Here is a 23407-nt window from a genome sequence, read left to right as displayed (position 1 = left end):
GTTCAGTGGTAACATTGTTACCTCATTGCAAAGTAACAATCTGTACTACTTTGCAATGAGGAAGTTGCTAAAACATGACATTCCCTTAGTAAACCCATGTTGCTCATTGCAAAGTACAGATTCACTGTGAACCCATTTCTGAATGTGATCCCCTAACCAATTTTTCTTAAATCTTCACCACCACTCCTGAGATATTAATTGGTCGATAATTGGATGCATGGATCTTTGCACCACCCTTATGCAATGCAATTACCATACGTTCTTTCCATTCCTGAGGAATCTTCCCTGTTCTGAAACTCATGTTAAACATCCAGATCAAAGGAATAGTCAGTTCAGCTGAACACTCTATTAGCACATGTGCTTATATCGCTTCAGTTCCTATTGCTGAATTCTTATTCAGTTTGTGCAACAGCTCTAATATCTTGTCCTCATACACCTGAATTCCTTCATCCAGTGAAGAGGTAGCAGTGAGCTCAATGTTGTGTACACCAGGTTGATGGCTTTTTAACAAAATGGGCACTCATTAGTTGAACAACCTCTTCTGCATCTGTAACCCTCACACATCTGCATTTAGAAGAGTTATTCTTTCATATTCATTCTTTCTTTTACTTGCAGCATATTGATAGAATTCTTGTGGGTTGTCCTTAGCACGTAGAGCCAGTTTCTTTTCATACTCAAACTTTGCTTTCCATGCAATAGTTGACTATTCTAGCCTGCTGCTTAATGCACATAATTCTTATGCACACGTTATTCCTTCCACATCATCCTTTTCTTACAAATCTGTTGTTTAATAAGATTACACTTCCATTTGACTCTTACTTACCCTATTCATTCTTCAAACTCTTGGGACAGACTCGATATCACATCATTTAAGTATTGTTTAAATGCTTCCCATGCACTGTCGATATTCTTCCCATCCATCAACCGATCCCATTCCAATGAACTCAGTTGGTCATAATTTCCTGCTTTGTAGTTCAGCATGTAATCTTTTCTGAATGGAACATTCAGAAACGTAGTCACTTCCCAACTGAGTATGTCATGATCACTGAAATGCCCTCTGACACTATAATCTAACACTATTTGACCTCTAGTTCCTTCTGTCACATGCTGCTTGAGGATGTTGTCCCCCAACAGCTCAATAAATGCATTTTCATTCTTCTCATGAGATTCTACTGCTACCCAATCAATATTTGCATAATTGAAGTCTCCCATTATGATTACTCTTTTTGCGCTCATGTTTTCTAATTATTGATTCATTCTTCATCACTAGCAACCGATCCACCAGGTCTGTAACAAGACCCCACTATGTAATTGATCTTATTAGATTCCACCTACACCAGATGGCTTCATACTCAGTGTCACATGAAATATTGTTAGTAGTAGTAATACTACATAGGTCTCAACTCTGATTGGATTCAGGTCATCTGATATCATTAACAGCAAGCCCCCTCCTCTCCTATCCTCTGTATTTTCTGAAAAAAGTGTACCCTTTACACTCGATACCAGTTAGTATGTCTGATTCTGATAGCCAGGTCTCACTAATGCCTGCAATCTCATGTCCCAACATTTTGACTAAGGCAACAAACTATATCCCTTTGTTGCTGATATTCCTAGCATTTGTATACAGACATAATAATAATCTACCGGCATATTCTTTTGTATACTCTTGTCTGCAGTCTGCATGACATAGTTGAACAACTTACAGATCTAGATTTTTTTCTAGTGCCTTATACATGTAGACATCTTTGCACACATTTGATGGGTTGAAATTTTGTTGAAATTGTTCTCTCCTCATCAACATTTCCATGACAAAGCCCATTCCCATCATTAACACAGTTATATAACATTGTTGCCATTCCTTCCTTTATAATTTAGTTTTCCTGACTCTCTGTGTTAGCTCTCATACCGGTTATTGGTTTTTCCAGACTCCTGATATCAAATACATTCAGGTGTAGGCCATTCCTCTATACAAATCCAATCTTCCCTCAGACTCATTCCACACATCTAAAAACTCGCATCTATTCCTTCTACACAGCCTCACATCGAATCGTTTGCCATCATAGCCCTTTTTCTTAATTCATTTTTATCATATTGAGGTAAAATACTGATGATTTTCTCTTTCTCACTCTTGCCTAATGATGACATAATATGTTAGAGTGATTCCCACTCTTTCTCTCATTACCACTTATCGGTAGGGTAAACACCTGTCAAGTTATTGTCTTTTTTAACAAGTGTATGTCTGGTGTGTTCATCATCAAAATGTAGAAGCAAAATCTTGAGCGATGTTGTGCGATTAAATTTTGTACTAAACTGATGACTGCTACTGAAACATTTCATAAAATTAAGTTGGTATATGGTGATGGTTCTTTATCATGTGCTCAATTGTTCAAATGCACAAGATGCTTTTGGAGGGGAGAAAAAGCGTGGAAGATGAGCAATGTCACAGGGTAGCATGTCACAACAATAACAAACAGCATAAAGGGAGTATGGCATTTCATCCACAAAGATTGACTTTTGATGCTCCAAATAATGTGAGAAGAACTACACATTAACCATTTCACCATTGATAAGATTTTGACTGAAGATTTGGAAATGCAAAAGATCTATGCAAAGATATTTCCAACAAATCTCAATGATAATGAACAAGATCATCATCAAATTGTTTCTGTGGAAATGCTGTACTGACTTCATATCAAATCCTGTTTTTTAGATCATGTCAAGACCAAAGAATGCATACATGAACAAGTCCAAAATGAAAGCCATGATTGTCAGCATTTTTGACAGCTGTGGTGTGGTCCAATTAGAATTTGTACCTCTTGGAGCAACCCAAGTTACTACAGAGAAATCCTTGAGCAGTTGAAAAAATGCATCTTAGGGTGCATCCAGAGATTGCGAATTGTTGCATCATGACAATGTGCCTTCTCATTCTGCGCTGTCAGGTTGCGAGTATTTAACCAAAAAATGCATTCCAGTTGGATTAGCCATCAGACTTACCCAGTCTGTCTGTTTAACTTTCTTTCTTTTCCCTAAGAACGTGATGAAAGGTACCTATTTTGAGATTGTAGAGCCATGACAGAAGCTATAAGTGAGCTAACCGAAGAAGAATTCCAATCCTATTATATGAAGGAACATTGGAATGTGTTTAGTGAAGGGTAAGTTACTTTGAAGGTGACTACAATGTAGCAGATGATTAATTGAATGCACAGTTTGATACGAATTTTGTTTCATTACTTTTCTGCTGGACCTCATATACTGTAGCTGTCAGCTCTTCTAATTAACAAGACACTACTCTCCATAATCATAAGAAAAGGAAACATAATCACAGTTTCTTTTCTACAGAACATCCTTTATCTGACCCATCTCAGCCTAATATCCCCATTTCAGGGTGTTTGATTAGTTGTTTACATTTCAGTGTGCAAAACACAGATAGCTTGAACACTGTTTGCAAAGTCCTTGGAACTGTTACCCATTTTGGTTGCACTTGCAAATAATCCAACTGAAGAGATTACAGCTGATACAAAGAGCATTTAGCTTTTACTTCATACCCTCTGTTGCAACCACTTTTACAGTGTTCATGAAGCCATCAGCAGCAGAGGAATTTTTCCTGAACACTGCATTTGCTGGTGTCCTCCAAGGTTATAGTGGTTGGCATTTGACTGGTCCTATCTGCTTGTCCAAGAGCCTCTGTAGCTCAGTCGGTATAGATGTAGCCCTTTGGTCGGAAAAACCTGGGTTCTATTCCCGTCGATGATGTGAGGAACCTTTATCTGGTCTCTTTCGACTAAAGGTGAGTTAGCTGGTCTCATACGCAGTAGAGAGTTTTTCCACCCGGAAACTTCATCCCTCGGAACAGGCAAACCGGCCCGTGAACACACACCGCTACAGTCATGAATACTTATGGCAATATGCGGAAGAAATAGGTTCCTCACCACATGTCATTACTCCCGTAGTTAACCATGAGTAACATCATGGTAGTCAACCTCCTCGATAGGAGACGGCACATGAATGGATAGATCTGCTTGCCCATTACTAAGTAAGTCCCTCTTTATTTCTTATTTCTAACTAACTCTATTTAGTTATATTAAATTCAGTTTGTCAAATGCTTTCTTACTGCATCTTAAGAATAGATTGATTTTTGTTGAATTTAAGAGATATGAATAATCCTTTTTGAATTCTTTGTAAGTGTCCGAGAACTGTATGAACTGAAATGAACAGAAGGCCTACTGTACTGCAGTATTCTTGGAATTGTTTAATGATTCAATTGATTTTTACAAGATCTGGATATGATTGTTGCTCATTGTAGACTTCATTGATATTTTATAGAATGTGCAGAAGTGGTTTTACTCACCGTATGCTACTCGCACAACATCTAACATAAGATGCCTGCAATATTGACCTTGCAGGTATAATTTTAAAAATTAATTTTATCAATCTGTGAAGATATGATGAACATTTTTTAATCATTTGTTATTTTTATCATGTTATTTTATCAGGAATTTGATGATATTTATAAATAACATCAAATTCCTGGCATGTACCCTCAAGGGATCCAGGATATGATAGTACTACATGAAAAATTTACATCATTATTAACTTCATATTGACAATTTTCTTCCAAATCAGTCTGTTACCTGGCAAGACTCCAACATTATCAGGTCTTATATTTCTATTTTCCAGGTTGGCAGGAAAAAGATCTCTGGGTCTTTTTCCTGACAACCTGGCAGAGAACTTGTTTTGTTAATCTTTCCTCTCCCATTCTATTTAAGTGACCATACCATCTGAGATTAGCTCTGCTAACACATTCCTGGATGCTGACAATGTCAAGTTCTTTCCTAATATCCTCGTTTTTAATATGATATTGTCATTGATGCCATCTGTTCATGCCCCTAATCTTTCTCAGAACTTTCATAATGGCGGTCTCTAGTCTTTGGTCAAGTGTTTTACTTCTGACCAAGTTCTCAAATCCATAAGTTAAAATTGATGCAAAATTAATAACGGAAAACTCACGTACGAAGATTATTTAATAGTATAATTTTTGCCTGTGTGTCACAGGCATCTTCAGTACATTTTAAGCTCAAAATTAAACAATAACTGACAATTCCAAAAAGCACCACCTAAGTAGCTGCAGTAAGATAACTAAAAAGATCAATAAATTTCCTAACAAAAAAAAAAAAAAAGTATACAACAAAAAGTTAGGAAAGATTAGCTGATTTATAAAGTACTATCTCCCATAAAGGGGATAGACATAAGCCGTCGGATCTGTTTAAGTTAAGAGAATGAAGTAAAGTTTCGCATGTTTCTTTATAAAGGCGTTCCATGAGGAACCGACTTTTGTGAAGGACTCTTGTCTTTCTCCAATGAACTCTATTCTAGAGAAGATGGCATGTTCTGCAAGTCCAGACTTTTCAGGTTTAAAGTATTCAATATAAGATTGGTGTTCTTCTAACCAAATAGAGGCAGATCTTCCTGTTTGTCTGAAATAAGATTATCCACAAGAGCACAGAACCTGGTAGATACCTGGACAACTAAGATGTGGAAGCCTGTCCTTAGGAGAAGTGAGAAAGGTGGAGATTTTTCTAAACGGTCGAAAGGCAACAAAAATATTCAGTGGTTTTAAAACTATTGCTATACGTTCACTAATGTCTCGTACATAAGGAATAGGAATGTGCGTTAATCTTCTGTATTTGAAGAGGAAGACATATTAAAACTACTCAAAGCTCTTTTAATGGAGCAATTCTTATAACCATTAGATAGAAAGGAAGAAGTTATATATTGCAGTTCTTTCTGTAACAGATTGTCTGAAGAATAAAAGGAGTGGGTCCGATGAACCAGTGTTTTAATAGTTCCTGCCTTTTGACTGGGATGGTGATTGAGATTCAGCATGGATATAATGGCCTGTATGAGTCTTCTTTCTATAGACTGAGAAATGTAGGTTACCATTTGGTTGACGAAGAATTAGAAGATCTAAAAAGGCTAACTGCTTATTTGATTCTACTTCTAGGGTAAACTAGATCCTAGGATGAAATGCGTTTAACTTAGAGAGAAACTGCTGAACTTCATCAGAAGAGCCATTCCATACAGCAAAAATGTCATCGACATATCTGAACCAATGAGTAGGTCTGGGAGAAATGTTGTCAAAGATACGTTGTTCAAAATGTTCCATAAAGAAATTGGAGATAGCAGGAGAAAGAGGATTGCCCATTGCTGTTCCTTCAATTTGTTGATACAACTTATTTTTAAAGGAAAAATAACCAGAATGTATTACAAAATCAAATAATTTTACAATGTCTGAAGGAAATTCCTGTTGCAGTAATTCAATGCTTTCAGAAAGAGGCACATTTGTAAATAAAGAAACAACATCTAAACTGATCATGATATCGGAAACGTCCAAATGAAGATCTGAAATTTTATTTTTGAAATCCGAGGTATTTTTTATATAAGTATGAGTTCTTCTAATTGAAGAGGAGAATAAATTTGATAAAAATTTTGAGATTTTGTAAGTGGGGAAACCTATACAATCTGACTGGTCTCAACGGAATGCCTGGTTTATGAACTTTCGGAAGACCATACAATCTAGGTGGACAACCGAAGAAGGTTTTAAGTTTTTACTTTTGATCTTCATTTCATGTAGATACATTATCTATAAGAGAATTAAGTCTCTTCAATTGACTCCAGGTGGGATCCGATGTAAGAGGCCTATAAGTTGAATAGTTGCAAAGTAATAGAGACATTTTTCTGTCATATTCCTTCCTATCTTGAATCACTACAGCCTTCTCTTTGTCAGCTTTCGTAATAATTAAATTATGGTTGTTCTTCAGTGATTTCAATGCTTTAAACTCAGAGTAAGAAAGATTAGGACGAGGAGGCTTGGCATTAAAAAGAATTTTCGCACATTCAAAACGTAACCTGCTGTCTGTTTTTTGGGATAAGGATTGAATACCTCTGTCTATGTTATGAAAAAAATCCATAAGGGACACCTTATTCAGCGTAATGGCGAAATCATGTCCTTTTGATAAAACAAAACATTCACAGTCTGTTAGTTTTGTATCGATATGTCTACTCACGGTATACCTCTTTTAAAACTTATTGCTAGACTTCATGGAGAGTCTATTTCCAAATAATCTGCTAGTTACGGTAAAGTATTGGTAAAGAAGGCCAAATGCATTAACAGATTAATATTCCTTAAACGATGTAAGATGGCTCAGATTATTCCTACATGTTGTAAAATAAAAGAAGTTTTTAGGTCCCCAAAAGCTCATCGGATCTACTTAACGGCTAGTAAGTCTTTTAAATAATCAGCTACACAAAGCTAAAAAATCTCTTGCCCTCTTAAATAGAGAAATTATGGACATCAAAAACGCTCTAGAATCTGTTTTAACAGTTGAAACTTTTAATACTATAGTGCGCATATCTTCGAATTCTTACCTAAAGGTCTTTAATGATTCTCGTGACAAGCTAAAACGCAAATTTAAATCACTGGTCAGCCTACCTAGATCCAGCAGTAATGCTGTTGATATAGATAAAGTAGTTATAAATGTTTCCGGATGTCCACTAACAGACTGTGAACGTTTTGTTTTATCAAAAGGACATGATTTCGCCATTATGCTGAATAAGGTGCCCCTTATGGATTTTTTTCATAACATAGACAGAGGTATTCGATCCTTATCAAAAACAGGTTACGTTTTGAATGTTCGAAAATTCTTTTTAATGCCAAGCCTCCTCATCCTAATCTTTCTTACTCTGAGTTTAAAGCATTGAAATCACTGAAGAACAACCATAATTTAATTATTACGAAAGCTAACAAAGGGAAGGCTGTAGTGATTCAAGATAGGAAGGAATATGACAGAAAAATGTCTCTATTACTTCATGACTATTCAACTTATAGGCCTCTTACATCGGATCCTACCTGGAGTCAATTGAAGAGACTTAATTCTCTTATAGATAATGTATCTATATGGAATGAAGATCAAAAGAAAAAACTTAAAATCTTCTTCGGTCGTCCACCTAGATTGTATAGGTTTCCCCACTTATATAAAAAATACCTCGGATTTCAAAAATAAAATTTCAGATCTTCATTTGAACATTTCTGATATCATGATCAGTTTAGATGTTGTTTCTTTATTTACAAATGTGCCTCTTTCTGAAAGCATTGAATTACAGCAACAGGAATTTCCTTCAGACATTGTAAAATTATTTGATTTTGTAATACATTCTGATTATTTTTTCCTTTAAAAATAAGTTGTATCAACAAATTGAAGGAACAGCAATGAGCAATCCTCTTTCTCCTGCTATCTCCAATTTCTTTATGGAACTTTTGAACAACGTATCTTTGACAACATTTCTCCCAGACCTACTCATTGGTTCAGATATGTCGATGACATTTTTGCTGTATGGAATGGCTCTTCTGATGAAGTTCAGCAGTTTCTCTCTAAGTTAAACGCATTTCATCCTAGGATCTAGTTTACCCTAGAAGTAGAATCAAATAAGCAGTTAGCCTTTTTAGATCTTCTAATTCTTCGTCAACCAGATGGTAACCTACATATCTCAATCTATAGAAAGAAGACTCATACAGGCCATTATATCCATGCTGAATCTCATCACCATCCCAGTCAAAAGGCAGGAACTATTAAAACACTGGTTCATCGGACCCACTCCTTTTGTTTTTCAGACGATCTTTCACAGAAAGAAATGCAATATATAACATCTTCCTTTCTATCTAATGGTTATAAGAATTGCTTCATTAAAAAAGCTTTGAGTAGTTTTAATATGTCTTCCTCTTCAAATACAGAAAAAATAACGCACATTCCTATCCCTTATGTACAAGGCATTAGTAAACGTATAGCAAAAGTTTTAAAACCACTGAATATTTTTGTTGCCTTTCGTTTAGAAAAATCTCCACCTTTCTCACTTCTCCTAAGGACAGGCTTCCACATCTTAGTTGTCCAGGTATCTACCAGGTTCTGTGCTCTTGTGGATTATCTTATTTCAGACAAACAGGAAGATCTGCCTCTATTTGGTTAGAAGAACACCAATCTTATATTGAATACTTTAAACACCTGAAAAGTCTGGACTTGCAGAACATGCCATCTTCTCTAGAATAGAGTTCATTGGAGAAAGACAAGAGTCCTTCACAAAAGTCGGTTCCTCATGAAACACCTTTATAAAGAAACATGTGAAACTTTACTTCATTCTCCTAACTTAAACAGATCTAACGGCTTATGTCTATCCCCTTTATGGGAGATAGTACTTTATAAATCAGCTAATCTCTCCTAACTTTTTGTTGTATACTTTTTTTTTTTTTTTTTTTTTTTGTTAGGAAATTTATTGATCTTTTTAGTTATCTTACTGCAGCTACTTAGGTGGCGCTTTTTGGAATTGTCAGTTATTGTTTAAGTTTGAGCTTAAAATGTACTGAAGATGCCTGTGACACACAGGTGAAAGTAATACTATTAAATAATCTTTGTACGTGAGTTTTCCGTTATTAATTTTGTATCGATATGTTTACTCACGGTATACCTCTTTTAAAACTTGTAAGTTAAAATTGGTTTGAACACTGCCATGCATTGGCCTATTTAGGTATAGTCCCAGGCCTAGAGCGGAAATTTTTGGACTCTCGTTTTTGTAATTATATTTATTTGCCGAATTTATGATATGAATAGGTTATGCATGTAAATCAGCATGTTCATTAAATATGGGTGGGAGGGAATACCTATATACACCACTGCTGTATAAAATAATAAGTTAGGAAAGATTAGCTGATTTATAAAGTACTGTCTCCCATAAAGGGGATATACGTAAGCCGTCAGATCTGTTTAAGTTAGGAGAATGAAGTAAAGTTTCACATTTTCTTTATAAAGGTGTTTCATGAGGAACCGACTTTTGTGAAGGACTCTTGTCTTTTTCCAATGAACTCTATTCTAGAGAAGATGGCATGTTCTGCAAGTCCAGACTTTTCAGGTTTAAAGTATTCAATATAAGATTGGTGTTCTTCTAGCCGAATAGTTGCAGATCTTCCTGTTTGTCCGAAATAAGATAATCCACAAGAGCACAGAATCTGGTAGATACCTGAATAACTAATACAGCCAATTTAGTGTTTTGACTAATTTCTCTCTTATTCTGTATAAATTTATTCACTTCACTACCAACCATACCAGCTTTGTTGATTTTGTTGTCTATTTGCATATTTAATTTACCATCTTCACTAAAAATCGTCCCCAAGTAGCTGAAATGTTTTAATTTTTCTATAGGTTCCCCATTCACAATGCAGTTGATATTTTCAATGCTTCTGCCTATTTTCATTGTCCTTGTGTTGTTATTGCTGACCTTCATACCATATCTATTTCAACAGTTATTCAATTTACTCAGGGAATCTAAGACTTCTAGTGGATTTATTTAGAAGTATAACATTGTCTACATAAAGCAAAGAGCTGACATTAACATCTCCAATTTTGATATCAAGTTTAATATCACTTTCCTTCATAATGTGATTCATATAAATAATGAATAACAGAGGGGATTATGTGCATCGTTGTCTGACACCAGATTTAACATTAAAACATCTTCCTTTCCTTCAATTCTAACTGCTGACTTACAACTCAAAGACCAATTTTTGTTTGATGTGATACTCCATTGATACCATACAACTGTAGCATTTTAAATAGCTTTTCTCTTGACACCTTGTCATGCTTTTTTCTTTGTTATATTCCCATGATTTCTCAACTGTTTGTCGTAAAGTGAAAATCTGATCCTGACACCCTCTATTTGGCCTGAACCCAGCTTGTTCTTCACCAAGCTTCTCTTCTCAACCATTTCTCAAGTATACTTGCATATATCTTACCAGGAGCACTCAGTAGAGAAATACATCTGTAATTCTCACTTTCAGTTTTATTTCCCTTTTTATGTATGGGTACTATGAGAGTTCTACTCCAATCATCCGGAATTCGTCCATCTTTTCAGGCCTTCTGAATTATGCACTCTTTCCTCCATTTCTGAGCTTCTTCAACAACCTCCACAATATCTTGCCACCTTCTGTTATTTATTTTCTATGTTCTTACCAAAGTCTTCACATGACTTTTGTTTAGTTAGTTTTACACAGTGTTTAGCTTTCTTACATTTGCCTCTTTTTTCTGTCAGCTTACAAGTAGGATTATGTTATCCATGTCAGGGGACTAGCCTGACGATGAAATAGTTCAGTGGTAGGCTGCTACCTTAAGGCTTCTGAACTAGCCTTCTTCCGAATTTAAACCCGTAGGAGGAATAGGGTATATTGAAGGGGAAAGAGTAGATTATAGTAGAAATATAGTAAGGTTTATAGAGGGGGCATAGTTGTAAGGCCAGAAATGAAATGAAATGATCCCATGGCCCTCGAGTACTCTAATAGCATAAGGGTCATAAAGTAAGAAGAGTTGGCTGATAAGGCCTTATAGGAAAGATTAAAGTAAGTGGATCTTCCTCAAAGTAGAAGAAGGAGAGGATAGATCCAGCTAGGGGTCCATGGGAGTGCTGCTTCCCTTACAATCAAGATGATGGCCCTGTAAGACACTATAAGACAATATATATATACACACGCTCATGTACACACATACATGGTGGGCTCCCCTATCCACTACTATAAGACAATAAAACAAAAAGACAAACAAAGATTAACAACAGCAGAAATGAAGTTTATGAGAAAAACTGCAAAGTATACCCTATTTGATTACAAAAGAAACGAAGATATTATGAAAGAATTAAACCAAGAACCATGTCATCATCATCATCATCATACGTATCAAGGATTTAGGCCTAGCATGGGCTAAATCCTTGATACCTAAACCAAAAACCAGTAATAGAAAAAATTAAAAAATATAAACATAAATGGATGGAACACGTTCAAAGAATGAAGACAGAAAGATTACCAAAACAAGCCTTACCTTAAAGTACAAGCCATTAGGAAAAAAGAAAACCACGACGTCCTCTTAAACGATTCAACGATGACTTCTAAGGCCGGAACAGGCCATGTTAGGCCTAAATCCTTGATACGTATGATGATGATGATGATGACATTTGCTTCTGTATTCTCTAAGAGCACAAGCTGACTTATTAGTTAGCCAGGAACGTTTGATATACTTTTTTCTTTTCCTTCATCGCCTCTTTAACTTCCTCTGCTGTCCATCATGGAGTTCTGATTTTTCTGTCCTTACAGACAACCTCACCACATGCCTCTCTGGCTGAATCAATCAGAGTTTCTTCAAGGCTTGCCACTGAATCTCCAGGCTTTGGTTCCTGTTATCAAACTCTCATTTTTTCTTCAATAATCTTTGTGTATTTTAGTCTATAGTTCACATCTGAGAGCTACTCAACTTTTATTTGCTTTAAAACTTTCTTATGTGTTATTCTTTTCAATATGAAATTCAACTTTATTTTGCTCAAGACTGAATGGTGATCACTTCCAATTTCAAATCCTCTGTACACTCTTGTGTCCTGCACCAGGCAGAAAACATCACTATCAACAATAACATAGTCAATGAGACTTTTCTTATTCCTTGCCTCTTCTCTCCATGTGAATTTGTGCACATTTTTATGTTGGAACATTGTGTTAGTAATAATACAATGTTCCAACATAATAATAATGACAAATACCAACAGGTATTTGCCATTATTATTAGCTTTTCTCTTTTCTCCAAATATTCCCAAAATATTTTTGTATGTCTGACAATCATTTCCTACTCTGCTATTTGGATCCCCAACAAGGATCAAATTTTCCTTTTTCATTGTGTTAGTTGCTTTCTCTGAAGCCTCAAAAATTCCTCCACTTCTACCTTAGTAGAACCTTCTGTGGGACCATAGGCAGAAATAAGTCTCATTGTCCAATTCCCCATTCTGATATTTGCCATCATCTCTCTACTTGAGACCACCTGCTATTCAAGAAGATTAGCCTCATATTTAGTGTTGAATTCTATGGCTCCTCCTTCTTTTCCTTGATTGTCATTTCCTGAATATAACATTTTATATTTATTACTTTACTACCCATGAACGATTGTTGACCTACAGTACACATTAATACCATGAGTGATTAATGCCGAGATAATTTGGGTACCCCATTCTACCTAGTCTAGCGATAAATACAACATGAACAGTGCATAAACCTTTAATTTATCAGTAAATCATTTTCAGCTTGCTATACATCGAAACCACACGTATAAGTGAATTCAGCAGCACTCAGTGTTCGAAATGCCCCTTTTGCCTTCACACCTGCATCAAAATTTGGAGCGAGCCACTGCTTGCTCCAAATCTACCTTCATGCTGGCAATGCTGGGATATCATTACTTACAGGCTACTCCCTCTCTCTCTCTCAAGCTCCAACGACAATTTGAAGTCCAACTGATTCTGATCAGGACTTCCAAATGACCAATCAGATGGTGATATGTGGTTGAGCACATTCACATCCAACCACTGTGTGTTTTCGCCTTGTATGCTGGGGCTGAGTCCTGTTGGAAAGTCCAGATTAGCAAAGCAAGTGTTCTCTGTCAGGTTGGCAGGAAAAAAACCACATGAAGACCAAGATATAGGTGGAAATAATGCATAAAAAAGTGCCCTAGAAGACAGAAATATAAGATCTGATGCTGTTGGAGTCTTGATAGTTAACAGATTGATTTGAAAGAAAAATTGTAGATAGGAAGTTAGTAATGATGTAAGTTTTTCATTTAGTACTACCCAATCTGGTAAACTCCTTGAGTTTACATGTCAGGAATTTGATGAAGATGATGATGACTGTTCTCTCTCAGAAGAGTTTATGGACCCTGAAGAGCCATCTCATATTAATAAAGGGAAAGCAAGAGATAACAGGTTGGTTTGGAGGAAAATTATTGATAGGAAGTTAATAATGATGTAAGTTCTTCATGTAGTACTATCATAATATGCTATACACCCCTTGAGGGTACATGTCAGGAATTTGATGAAGATCAAAATGATGATAATTGATATTAAGAGAGAACTCCAGTGGGGTCAGGGACTCATCGATGGAGGCCATACTATCTACACCAGCTGACAATTGTTCTTAAATTCATTCACGCTACTTGCGCGCACGCACACACACACACACCGCATCCAATGGCAGTCCATTCCAATCACGCACCACTATGTGAGAGAAAAATCTAGCCCTCATTTCCTTCTCTTGACAGCACTAATTTTCACTTCTAAGGATGTCCTTGCATTCTTTCCCCACTTTCCAAAAATGAAAAATTCCATCTACTGAAATTCTGTATAACCCTTTCAGAAGTTTGTAAGTCTGAATCATATCACCACTCTTTCTCCTGTTTGCTAGTGTCTTCAGTTGCTACAAATATGTCTTCATAATCAAGATTCCACAATGCTGATATCATTTTTTAGATAGCCACAGAGACCATGCCTATGCATGGTAGTCCAAGTAAGGTCATATCAAAACCTTGAAAGAAGGCAAAATGACTTCCTTTACATGTCCAAAAACTCCTTGGTAACAAAGCTTCTGAAGTTAACTTCTCTTAAGGAACTGGGAAAATTTGTTTGTTCCGTTGTGCCACCCAGCACCCTTAGATTGGAAAAACTTCTCAGTCAAGAAGTGAACCTTCAGATATGCACGGTTAATCTAATCTATTTCTGTACTAAGTTATCAATTATCAATACCTTCTATAATCAACCATGCTTGCAGTTGTGGTCTTAATTAACATTTATTTCCTGCTTAGATCCGAATAATTTGAGTGGTGCATCGGATTCTTAGACACAGGCAACCAAATTAATAAGAGCAAAAGGTTTATTTAACATAATGATCATCATACAGAATAAAGAACTTTCAATTATCACTGTACTACTTGATTACAAAGTAAAATTAATCAATATACATCACACAGTAATTAACACTACAAAAACATTATGTTCAAAGCTCGCATTCTTAGATTATAAAACCAATAATGACCTCATCATCATCATCATCAAATTCCTGCCATGTACCCTCAATGGGTGTACAGGATATGACAGTACTACATGAAAAAATTAAATCATTACTAACTTCCTATCTACAATTTTCCTCCAAATCAGTCTGTTACTTGTCAAGACTCCAACATTATCAGATCTTATATTTCCATCGTCTAAGGCACTTTGTACCGTATCAATCCACCTATATCTTGGTCTTCCTCTGGGTCGTTTTGCTGCCAATCTGGCAGAGAACACTTGTTTTGCTAATCTTTATTCGCCCATTCTGTTTAAGTGACCATACCACCTGAGATTAGCTCTGCTAACACATTCCTGGATGCTGACAATGTCAAGTTCTTTCCTAATATCCTCGTTTTTAATATGATATTGCCATTGATGCCATCTGTTCACGTCTATAATCTTTCTCAGGACTCTCATATCTGCGGTCTCTAGTCTTTGGTCAAGTGTTTTACTTCTGACCCAGCTCTCAGATCCATAAGTTAAAACTGGTTTGAACACTGTCTCGTATACAGCTAATTTAGTTTTCTGACTAATTTCTCTCTTATTCCAAATGAATTTATTCAATTGACTTCCCATCATACCAGCTTTGCTGATTCTGTTGTCTATTTCTATATTTAATTTACCATCTTCAGTAAAAATCGTGCCTAAGTAGCTGAAATGTTTCACTTGTTCCACAGGTTCTCCATTCACAACACAGTTGACATTTTCAATGATTCTGCCTATTTTCATTGTCTTTGTCTTTTTATTGCTGACCTTCATACCATATCTATTACAACAGCTATTCAATTTAGTCAGAGAATCTTGCAGACTTGAAGCGGATTTATTTAGAAGTATAACATCGACCGCATAAAGCAAAGAGCTGACATTAACATCTCCAATTTTGATATCAAGTTTAATACCACTTTCCTTCATAATGTGATCCATATAGATAATGAATAACAGAGGGGATAATGTACATCCTTCTCTCATACCAGATTTAACATTAAACCATCTTTCTGTACTTCCTTCAATTCTAACTGCTGACTTACAACTCAAATAAAGACTAAGCATTGCTTGATATAATGCCCCATTGACACCATATAACTGCAGCATATTGAATAGCTTCTCTCTTGGCGCCTTGTCATATGCCTTTTCCAAATCGACAAAACTTAAATACAGATCTTTCTTATATTCCCATGCTTTCTCGACTATTTGTTGCAAAGTGAAGATCTGATCCTGACAGCCTCTATTAGGCCTGAATCCAGCTTGTTCTTCACCAAGCTTTTCTTCCACAATTCTTCTCAACCGTTTCTCAAGTATACTTGCATAGATCTTGCCAGGAACACTCAGTAGGGAAACACCTCTGTAATTCTCACATTCAGTTTTATTTCCCTTTTTATATATGGGTACTATGAGAGCTCTACTCCAATCATCAGGAATTCATCCCTCTGTTCAGGCTTTCTGAACTATGCAGTGCAGCCACTGTAAGACTCTTATACCACCATACTTCAGCATTTCTGGTCGAATATCATCTACTCCTGCTGCCTTTCCGCATTTCAAGCCTTTGATATCTTTTTCTACTTCACGTATGTATATGTATTCCTAACTGCATGCCTGGTCAGTGTTTTTTACGACTGTGCTGTCATCACTGCTTGTTTCATTTAGCAATTTTTCAAAGTAATTACTCCATACTTCAAGGATATCTTTTTCTCCCGTTTTCATGTCACCTTTATCATCTCTAACTCCTTTTACAGCACTCTTTCCTCCATTCCTAAGCTTCTTCAACACCCTCCAGAATATTTTGCCACCTTTTTGATATTTATTTTCTATATTCTTGCCAAAGTACTCCCATGACTTTTGTTTAGCTAGTTTTATACAGTGTTTAGCATTCTTGCATTTGTCTCTATATTCTCTAAGAGCACAAGCTGACTTATTTGACAGGGACTTTTGATATGCTTTCTTCTTTTCCTTCACTGCCTCTTTAACTTCCTGTGTCCACCAGGGAGTTCTGATTTTTTTATCCTTGCACACAACCTCACCACGTGCCTCTCTGGCAGAATCAATCAATGTTTTCTTGAGAGTTTGCCACGGAATCTCCAAGGTTTGATTCCTGTTCTCAAACTCTTTCATTTTTTCTTCAATAATCTTTATGTATTTTAGTCTACAGTTCACATCTGAGAGCTGCTCAACTTTTATTCGCTTTAAAACTTTCTTACATGTTATTCTTTTCAATATGAAATTAAATTTTATCCTGCTCAAGACTAAATAGTGATCACTTCCAATTTCAAATCCTCTGTACACTCTGGTGTCTGCACCAGGGGAAAAACATCACTATCAACAATAACATAGTCAATGAGACTTTTCTTAACATACAATTTAATAGATATTTTACACGGGAATATTCACAAGTTTTACACTAATTACGGTATTCAATATTTGTCAGGCTATATACAACTTGTACTAAAATACAAGCATATCCTTTTCAAGGGTTTTAACTTGTCAAATTATGAATGAAACATTCCTAAGTGAATTGTATTCATTCACAATTTAACAACATCAATCTTTGCACCCCCTTTCTCCAGTGGGATTACCATAAATTCTTTCCACTCCTGTTGAATCTTCTCTGTTCTGAGACTCAAATTATATAGCCTGGTCAAAGGATTAGCCACTTTAGCTTAACACTCTTTTATCATCTGTTCTGATATCCCTCCCGTCCCTATTGCAGAATTCTCATTCAGTTTGTGCAGCAGCTTTAGTACTTCCTCTTCACATAGCTGAGCTTATTCTTGCAGTGAAGAGATAGCAGTGAGCTTAATGTTGCATACACCCGATTGATAGCTTTTAGCAAAATGGCCACTTATTAGTTGAACAATCTCTTTTGCAAAAATCATAAAAAAAATTTTTTATAAATAAAGCTAATAATAAAGATAATAATACTAAAATAAAGGTTAATAAATTTTTAGCTAGCCATGTTGGCTAATTGGATATAATCCTGCCATGGACAAGGTTGTGAATGTCTGTTATCATCATCATTATCTTTCTTTCAGTGATTTAGGCCTAGGAGGCCTTTTCCGGTCTCATTCTTCATTTACCTGGTTATCCCGTACTCCTGTGATTATCCTCCAACTGAGTGGTATCGAAGTATCTCTTTGGCTAGTCTTGAATTGTCCATTCTTTCAATATGTCTGATCCACTTCTTTCAGGATTCATATGTTTTATTCATTACTGGATCTATTTTTAGTTATTTATGTAGACTGTGCTTTTTTTTTTTTTTTATCCCAGAAAGCTGTCCATCATAGGAATTTAATTTCTCTGGTTTCTATTATTTTTCTTCTGAAATATTTGTGGTCCATAATTCACTTTTCTTCTTGAATTCTAGTATGTTTTTGAACTTGGTTAGGTTTGAAGATACTATTGATCAACTCTGTTATCTTTAGGAAGTTTTTGATATTAATATCAGCTTTTTTATATATAAAATATAGCACATATGAGATATTTGAAGCAGTTAATTTGTTCTAAAATTTTATTTTCAGTATTAATTTTACATCTGACTTGAGATGATGCTTTCAAAGTCATGATTTTTATTTTTTCTCTTTTATATGCATTCCAAATTTTTTAGCAGTTAGGTTTAAGGAATATATTGATCTCTGGAGTTCACTTCTTTCTATGAATATGTGGTCATCTGCAAACAAAAGAATATTAAATATAGTTCCATGATCCATCTTAAATTCTGGTTTTATATATATATATTCCAATTCTTTACTATTTCATCTATATAGATATTAAATAAGAGTGGCGACTGGGCATTGTTGTCCGACTCCCCTTTATTTATTTTCATTCTGTAACTTTGTAATTCTTATGGCTAGGTTGCTTTAATACATCTTGGTTTGATTTGGAATACTTAACTTCTTGAGTATGATCTACAGCTTGTTCTTTAAGACTTTATCAAAGGCTTTCTGGTAATCTGCAAATGCTCTGTGTTTCTGTTTTGAATTCATAATTCTTCTCCATCAGAATTTTTAATATAAAAGCTGGATCAGTACACAGTTGTCCTTTTCAGAAGCTATTTTGTTCTTCACAAGTTTATCTTCTATATATGATTCAAGTTTTGAAGTTAATATTCATGCATATAACTTATAACTAGCATTTGGGAGACTTATTCCTCTATAGTTTTCACAGTTGCATTGATTGCCTTTTTTATATATTGGAATGATGATGGCCTTATTCCAACTTTCCAGCCTTCCATATATTATTAAATAATTTTAAAAGATGTTTAAAAGTTCTATATTTATTCCATCTTTCCCTACTGATTTACTTTGATTTGCTTATTGGATTTCATGTAATGTATCAATATTCTCATCCTGGGGTTTTCTCCTCCTTTTCCATTTACTTTTTGTTCCAAAACATACTGTTGCTGCAATTATTAATATGGTTTTTAAATTATAGTTAGCATTATGTCAGTTTTAGTTTCATTACTGTCTTGCCATAAGTACCTTCAGATTCATGTTTCTCAGAATTTTGTTTGTATTTGGTCTCTTCACTGTAAGATCTCTTTCTAAGTTTGCTATGAAGTGATCCCATGTTTCTCTATTCTTTATTCTGCGTGCATTTTTTGCTATTGTTCTTTTGTATTTATAATTAATTTCTGCTTCTAGTGATATTGTATTCATCCATTGTTTATATGCATCTTTCTTGTCTTTGATTAGTGAATCAATGTTCTCATCCCAGATTATTCTTCTTCTACTTTTCCATTTACTTTTTGTTCCAAAACATACTATTCCTGCAATTATTAATATGGTTTTTAAATTATTCCATTCTATTGAATATTGTGATTTTCTTTTATTTGTTCCAGTATTCATTTATTCTTTGCAAATAAAGATAGTTAATACTTTTGTCATTCAAGAATTGAACTCTGAAAGATTCCTGGGTATTTCTCTGCATCGGTTTGGTTATTTTTAAACCATCTTAGGAATATTCTTAATTTTCCATGTAATAGATAATGATCTGATTCATACCTCTGAATACTGCTATCTAGTATCATGTTAGCTTTTTCCTATTAGCTATTACACTTTTTAGGTTTCTTGTTCTCCAACTGAATTTATGCTGAAAAGGGGGTTATTAAATTTTAAGTTATATGTGGAGAAATCTCTTAGTCTGTATCCATTTCTGTTGTATGCAGCTTTACCATTTGTTCCTATATTTGTATCAAGTGGAATATTCCCTACTCTTGGCATTGAAATTTCCAGTTATTAATAGATAGTCATTTGGGTTTATTTTATCTTTTATTTGTTGTAAATCTGAATTAGGAAGGCATTATAATATTCCTCTTTCTTTGGAGAATAGACACTAATAATAAGAAGCCATGACTTATTGAATGTTTGTAGTGGATTGTCATAATTTCATAACTCATTATGAGACTATCATCCTACTTATTAGATGCCAAGACATAGTGCATGTCATTTGGGGCATTCACAAACATCCATGTAATAGTTATATTTGCCAAACTTATAATTGTTTTTCTCATTAGTTACATTAAAATATTTATGTGATTCACTTGTATTGTATACCAATTTATTAAGAATACAAAACTGCATTAATTTAAACTTTTCTCTCAGTATCAGTAAATGTCAGTAATGAATTATCCATTTGGATGGGGCAAGAGCTGACAAAAAGTGAAAGGCCCGAACTTACTAGTGCCAAAAGAGTAATATCAGGAGGTAAGTAGTGCATTTGCTTCATAATAATTTTTATTTTATTATTATTATTTCATATAAAAACTAGATATTCATGTTATTAAAAATGTAAACAATAGAACTAAATAAGCATTTTAAGAATTATTTGTGTGATATCTGTCATAGTTTGACTTACGAAACAAAATTTTCCACAATCTTTTTTAGAGGTTAGTTTAAAAAAAAGTCCATTAGTGCTGACACTTGATTCGAAAAAATGCATTTTTCCCCATTATTATCCACTCAGTAATTACTTTTTTTTTCTTTTTTTTTTTATCATGAAATGTTTATTGGAATTAAGGACATAAATATGAAATGAGAGTAGTCATACTATGGTTTATACAAGAAAGTGTAGGCTGTAAAAAAGAGTATACACTTTCTTCTAAAACTCCATAATATTCTTTCTATGATATGAATGAACAGATGATTTATTTACAGGTTATTTACATTCACATGAATTTAATTTGCATGCCGTCTTCAAATGCTACATGCTGACCTAATCATCTTTATTGGACAGTTATTAAGCATATGTTCAGTGAAGATGGCAAATTAAATTTGGAAATGGACAACATAATAAACAAAGCTGGTATATTTGAGTGTTAGCTGAACAAATTTATACAGAATAAAGAAAAATTAACCAAAATATTAAAGCAGAGCAAAACCAGTGTTTTCCAAGATGGCAGAGGGTGATCTAGATGGATGCCTGCTATTAGTAGTACCTAAAAAAGGACTGCTTAGATTTGATGGTATTGGAGACCTGGCAGATTTATTTTTGACAACAGATGGATTTTGAAGAAAACTGTCGATTGGAAGTGAATACAATTTCTACAAATATTAGCACCTCAAGCACTGTTCCACTACATGACAACTGGGATGACTTCTGGAATTTTTATGCCTCAATTATTACCATGATTAGATTAGTTTTTTTTTGTTCCTCTGATTCAAACATCTACACTGAACCAATAACTGAAATAATCCTCACTAGAATAAGAGCCTCATTCCCAAACCCCAAGCCTTGATTCTCTAAAAAATGTTCCTCCATGATAAAAATTCAGTATACGTTCAATGAATTAGACTCCAGTTTCTCATCCAGTGTACACCACAGCCCAAAACAGGTCTAGTATACACCTGTTTTTGGCTGTAGTTGTCTTGTTTAGACAACCAAGGCAGTTCATTTACTGCACTATCACAAGCTGCCCATTGCATGCCTCATCTGATATCTCACCAGAAGGACATCAGAAAAATCCTGATTAATCATCATCAAATTCCTGCCATGTACCCTCAAATGGTGTACAGGATATGATAGTACTACATGAAAAATTTACATCATTACTAACTTCCTATCTACAATTTTCCTGCAAATCAGTCTGTTACTTGTCAAGACTCCAACATTATCAGATCTTATATTTCTATCATCTAAGGCACATTGTACCATATCAATCCAGCTATATCTTGGTCTTCCTCTGGGTCGTTTTCCTGTCAACCTGTCAGAGAACACTTGTTTTGCTAATCTTTTCGCGCCCATTCTGTTTAAGTGACCATGCCACCTGAAATTAGCTCTGCTAACGCATTCCTGGATGCTGACAATGTCAAGTTCTTTCCTAATATTCTAGTTTTTAATATGATATTGTCATTGATGCCATCTGTTCACGTCTATAATCTTTTTCAAGACTCTCATATCTGCGGTCTCTAGTCTTTGGTCAAGTGTTTTACTTCTGACCCAGCTCTCAGATCCATAAGTCAAAACTGGTTTGAACACTGTCTTGTATACAATTAATTTAGTGTTCCAACTAATTTCTCTCTTATTCCATATGAATTTATTCATTTGACTTCCTACCATACCGGCTTTGTTGATTCTGTTGTCTATTTTCATGTTTAATTTACCATCTTCAATAAAAATCATGCCTAAGTAGCTTAAATGTTTTACTTGTTCCACAGATTCCCCATTCAAAACACAGTTGACATTTTCAATGATTCTATGTATTTTCATTGTCTTTGTCTTTTTATTGCTGACCTTCATACCATATCTATTACAACAGTTATTCAATTTAGTCAAACGATCTTGCAAACTTGTAGCCTGATTTATTTAGAAGTATAACATCGTCCACATAAAGCAAAGAGCTGACATTAACATCTCCAATTCTGATATCATGTTTAATACCACTTTACTTCATAATGTGATCCATATAGATAATGAATAACAAAGGGGATAATGTACATCCTTGTCTCACACCAGATTTAACATTAAACCATCTTCCTGTACTTCCTTCAATTCTAACTGCTGACTTGCAACTCAAATAAAGACTAAGTATTGCTTGATATAATGCCCCATTGACACCATATAGCTGTAGTGTATTGAATAGCTTCTCTCTTGGTACCTTGTCATATGCCTTTTCCAGATCGACAAAACTTAAATACAGATCTTTGTTATATTCCCATGATTTCTCCACTATTTGTCGTAAAGTGAAGATCTGATCCTCACAGCCTCTATTTGAACTGAATACAGCTTGTTCTTCACCAAGCTTTTCTTCCACAATTCTTCTCAATCGTTTCTCAAGTATACGTGCATATATCTTACCAGGAACACTCAGTACGGATATACCTCTGTAATTCTCACATTCAGTTTTATTTCCCTTTTTATATATGGCATAAGAGCTCTATTCCAGTCATCTGAAATTCATCCCTCTGTCCAGGCCTTCTGAACTATGCAGTGCAGCCACTGTAAGACTTTTATACCACCATACTTAGTA

General features: G+C 34.9%; 1 protein-coding gene across 1 annotated transcript in view; it reads left to right on the top strand.

Annotated features, from left to right (window-relative positions):
- The window catches only part of wal (electron transfer flavoprotein subunit alpha wal), a 117649-nt gene that overhangs the window by 63130 nt on the left and 31112 nt on the right, over window positions 1–23407 (top strand). The window contains exon 7 of the mRNA XM_090404187.1: window positions 20544–20645. Coding sequence (XP_090260313.1) covers window positions 20544–20645 — 102 coding nt within the window. The remainder of the gene's footprint in view (window positions 1–20543; window positions 20646–23407) is intronic.

The sequence above is a fragment of the Typopeltis vanoorti genome, chromosome 14, assembly GCF_054136105.1.
Source record: "Typopeltis vanoorti isolate ZY-2024b chromosome 14, IOZ_Tvanoo_1.0, whole genome shotgun sequence".
Classification (NCBI taxonomy): Eukaryota; Metazoa; Arthropoda; class Arachnida; order Uropygi; family Thelyphonidae; genus Typopeltis; species Typopeltis vanoorti.
The sequence above is the reverse complement of the archived record's forward strand: the minus strand, read 5'-3'. Positions and strand labels throughout refer to the sequence as shown.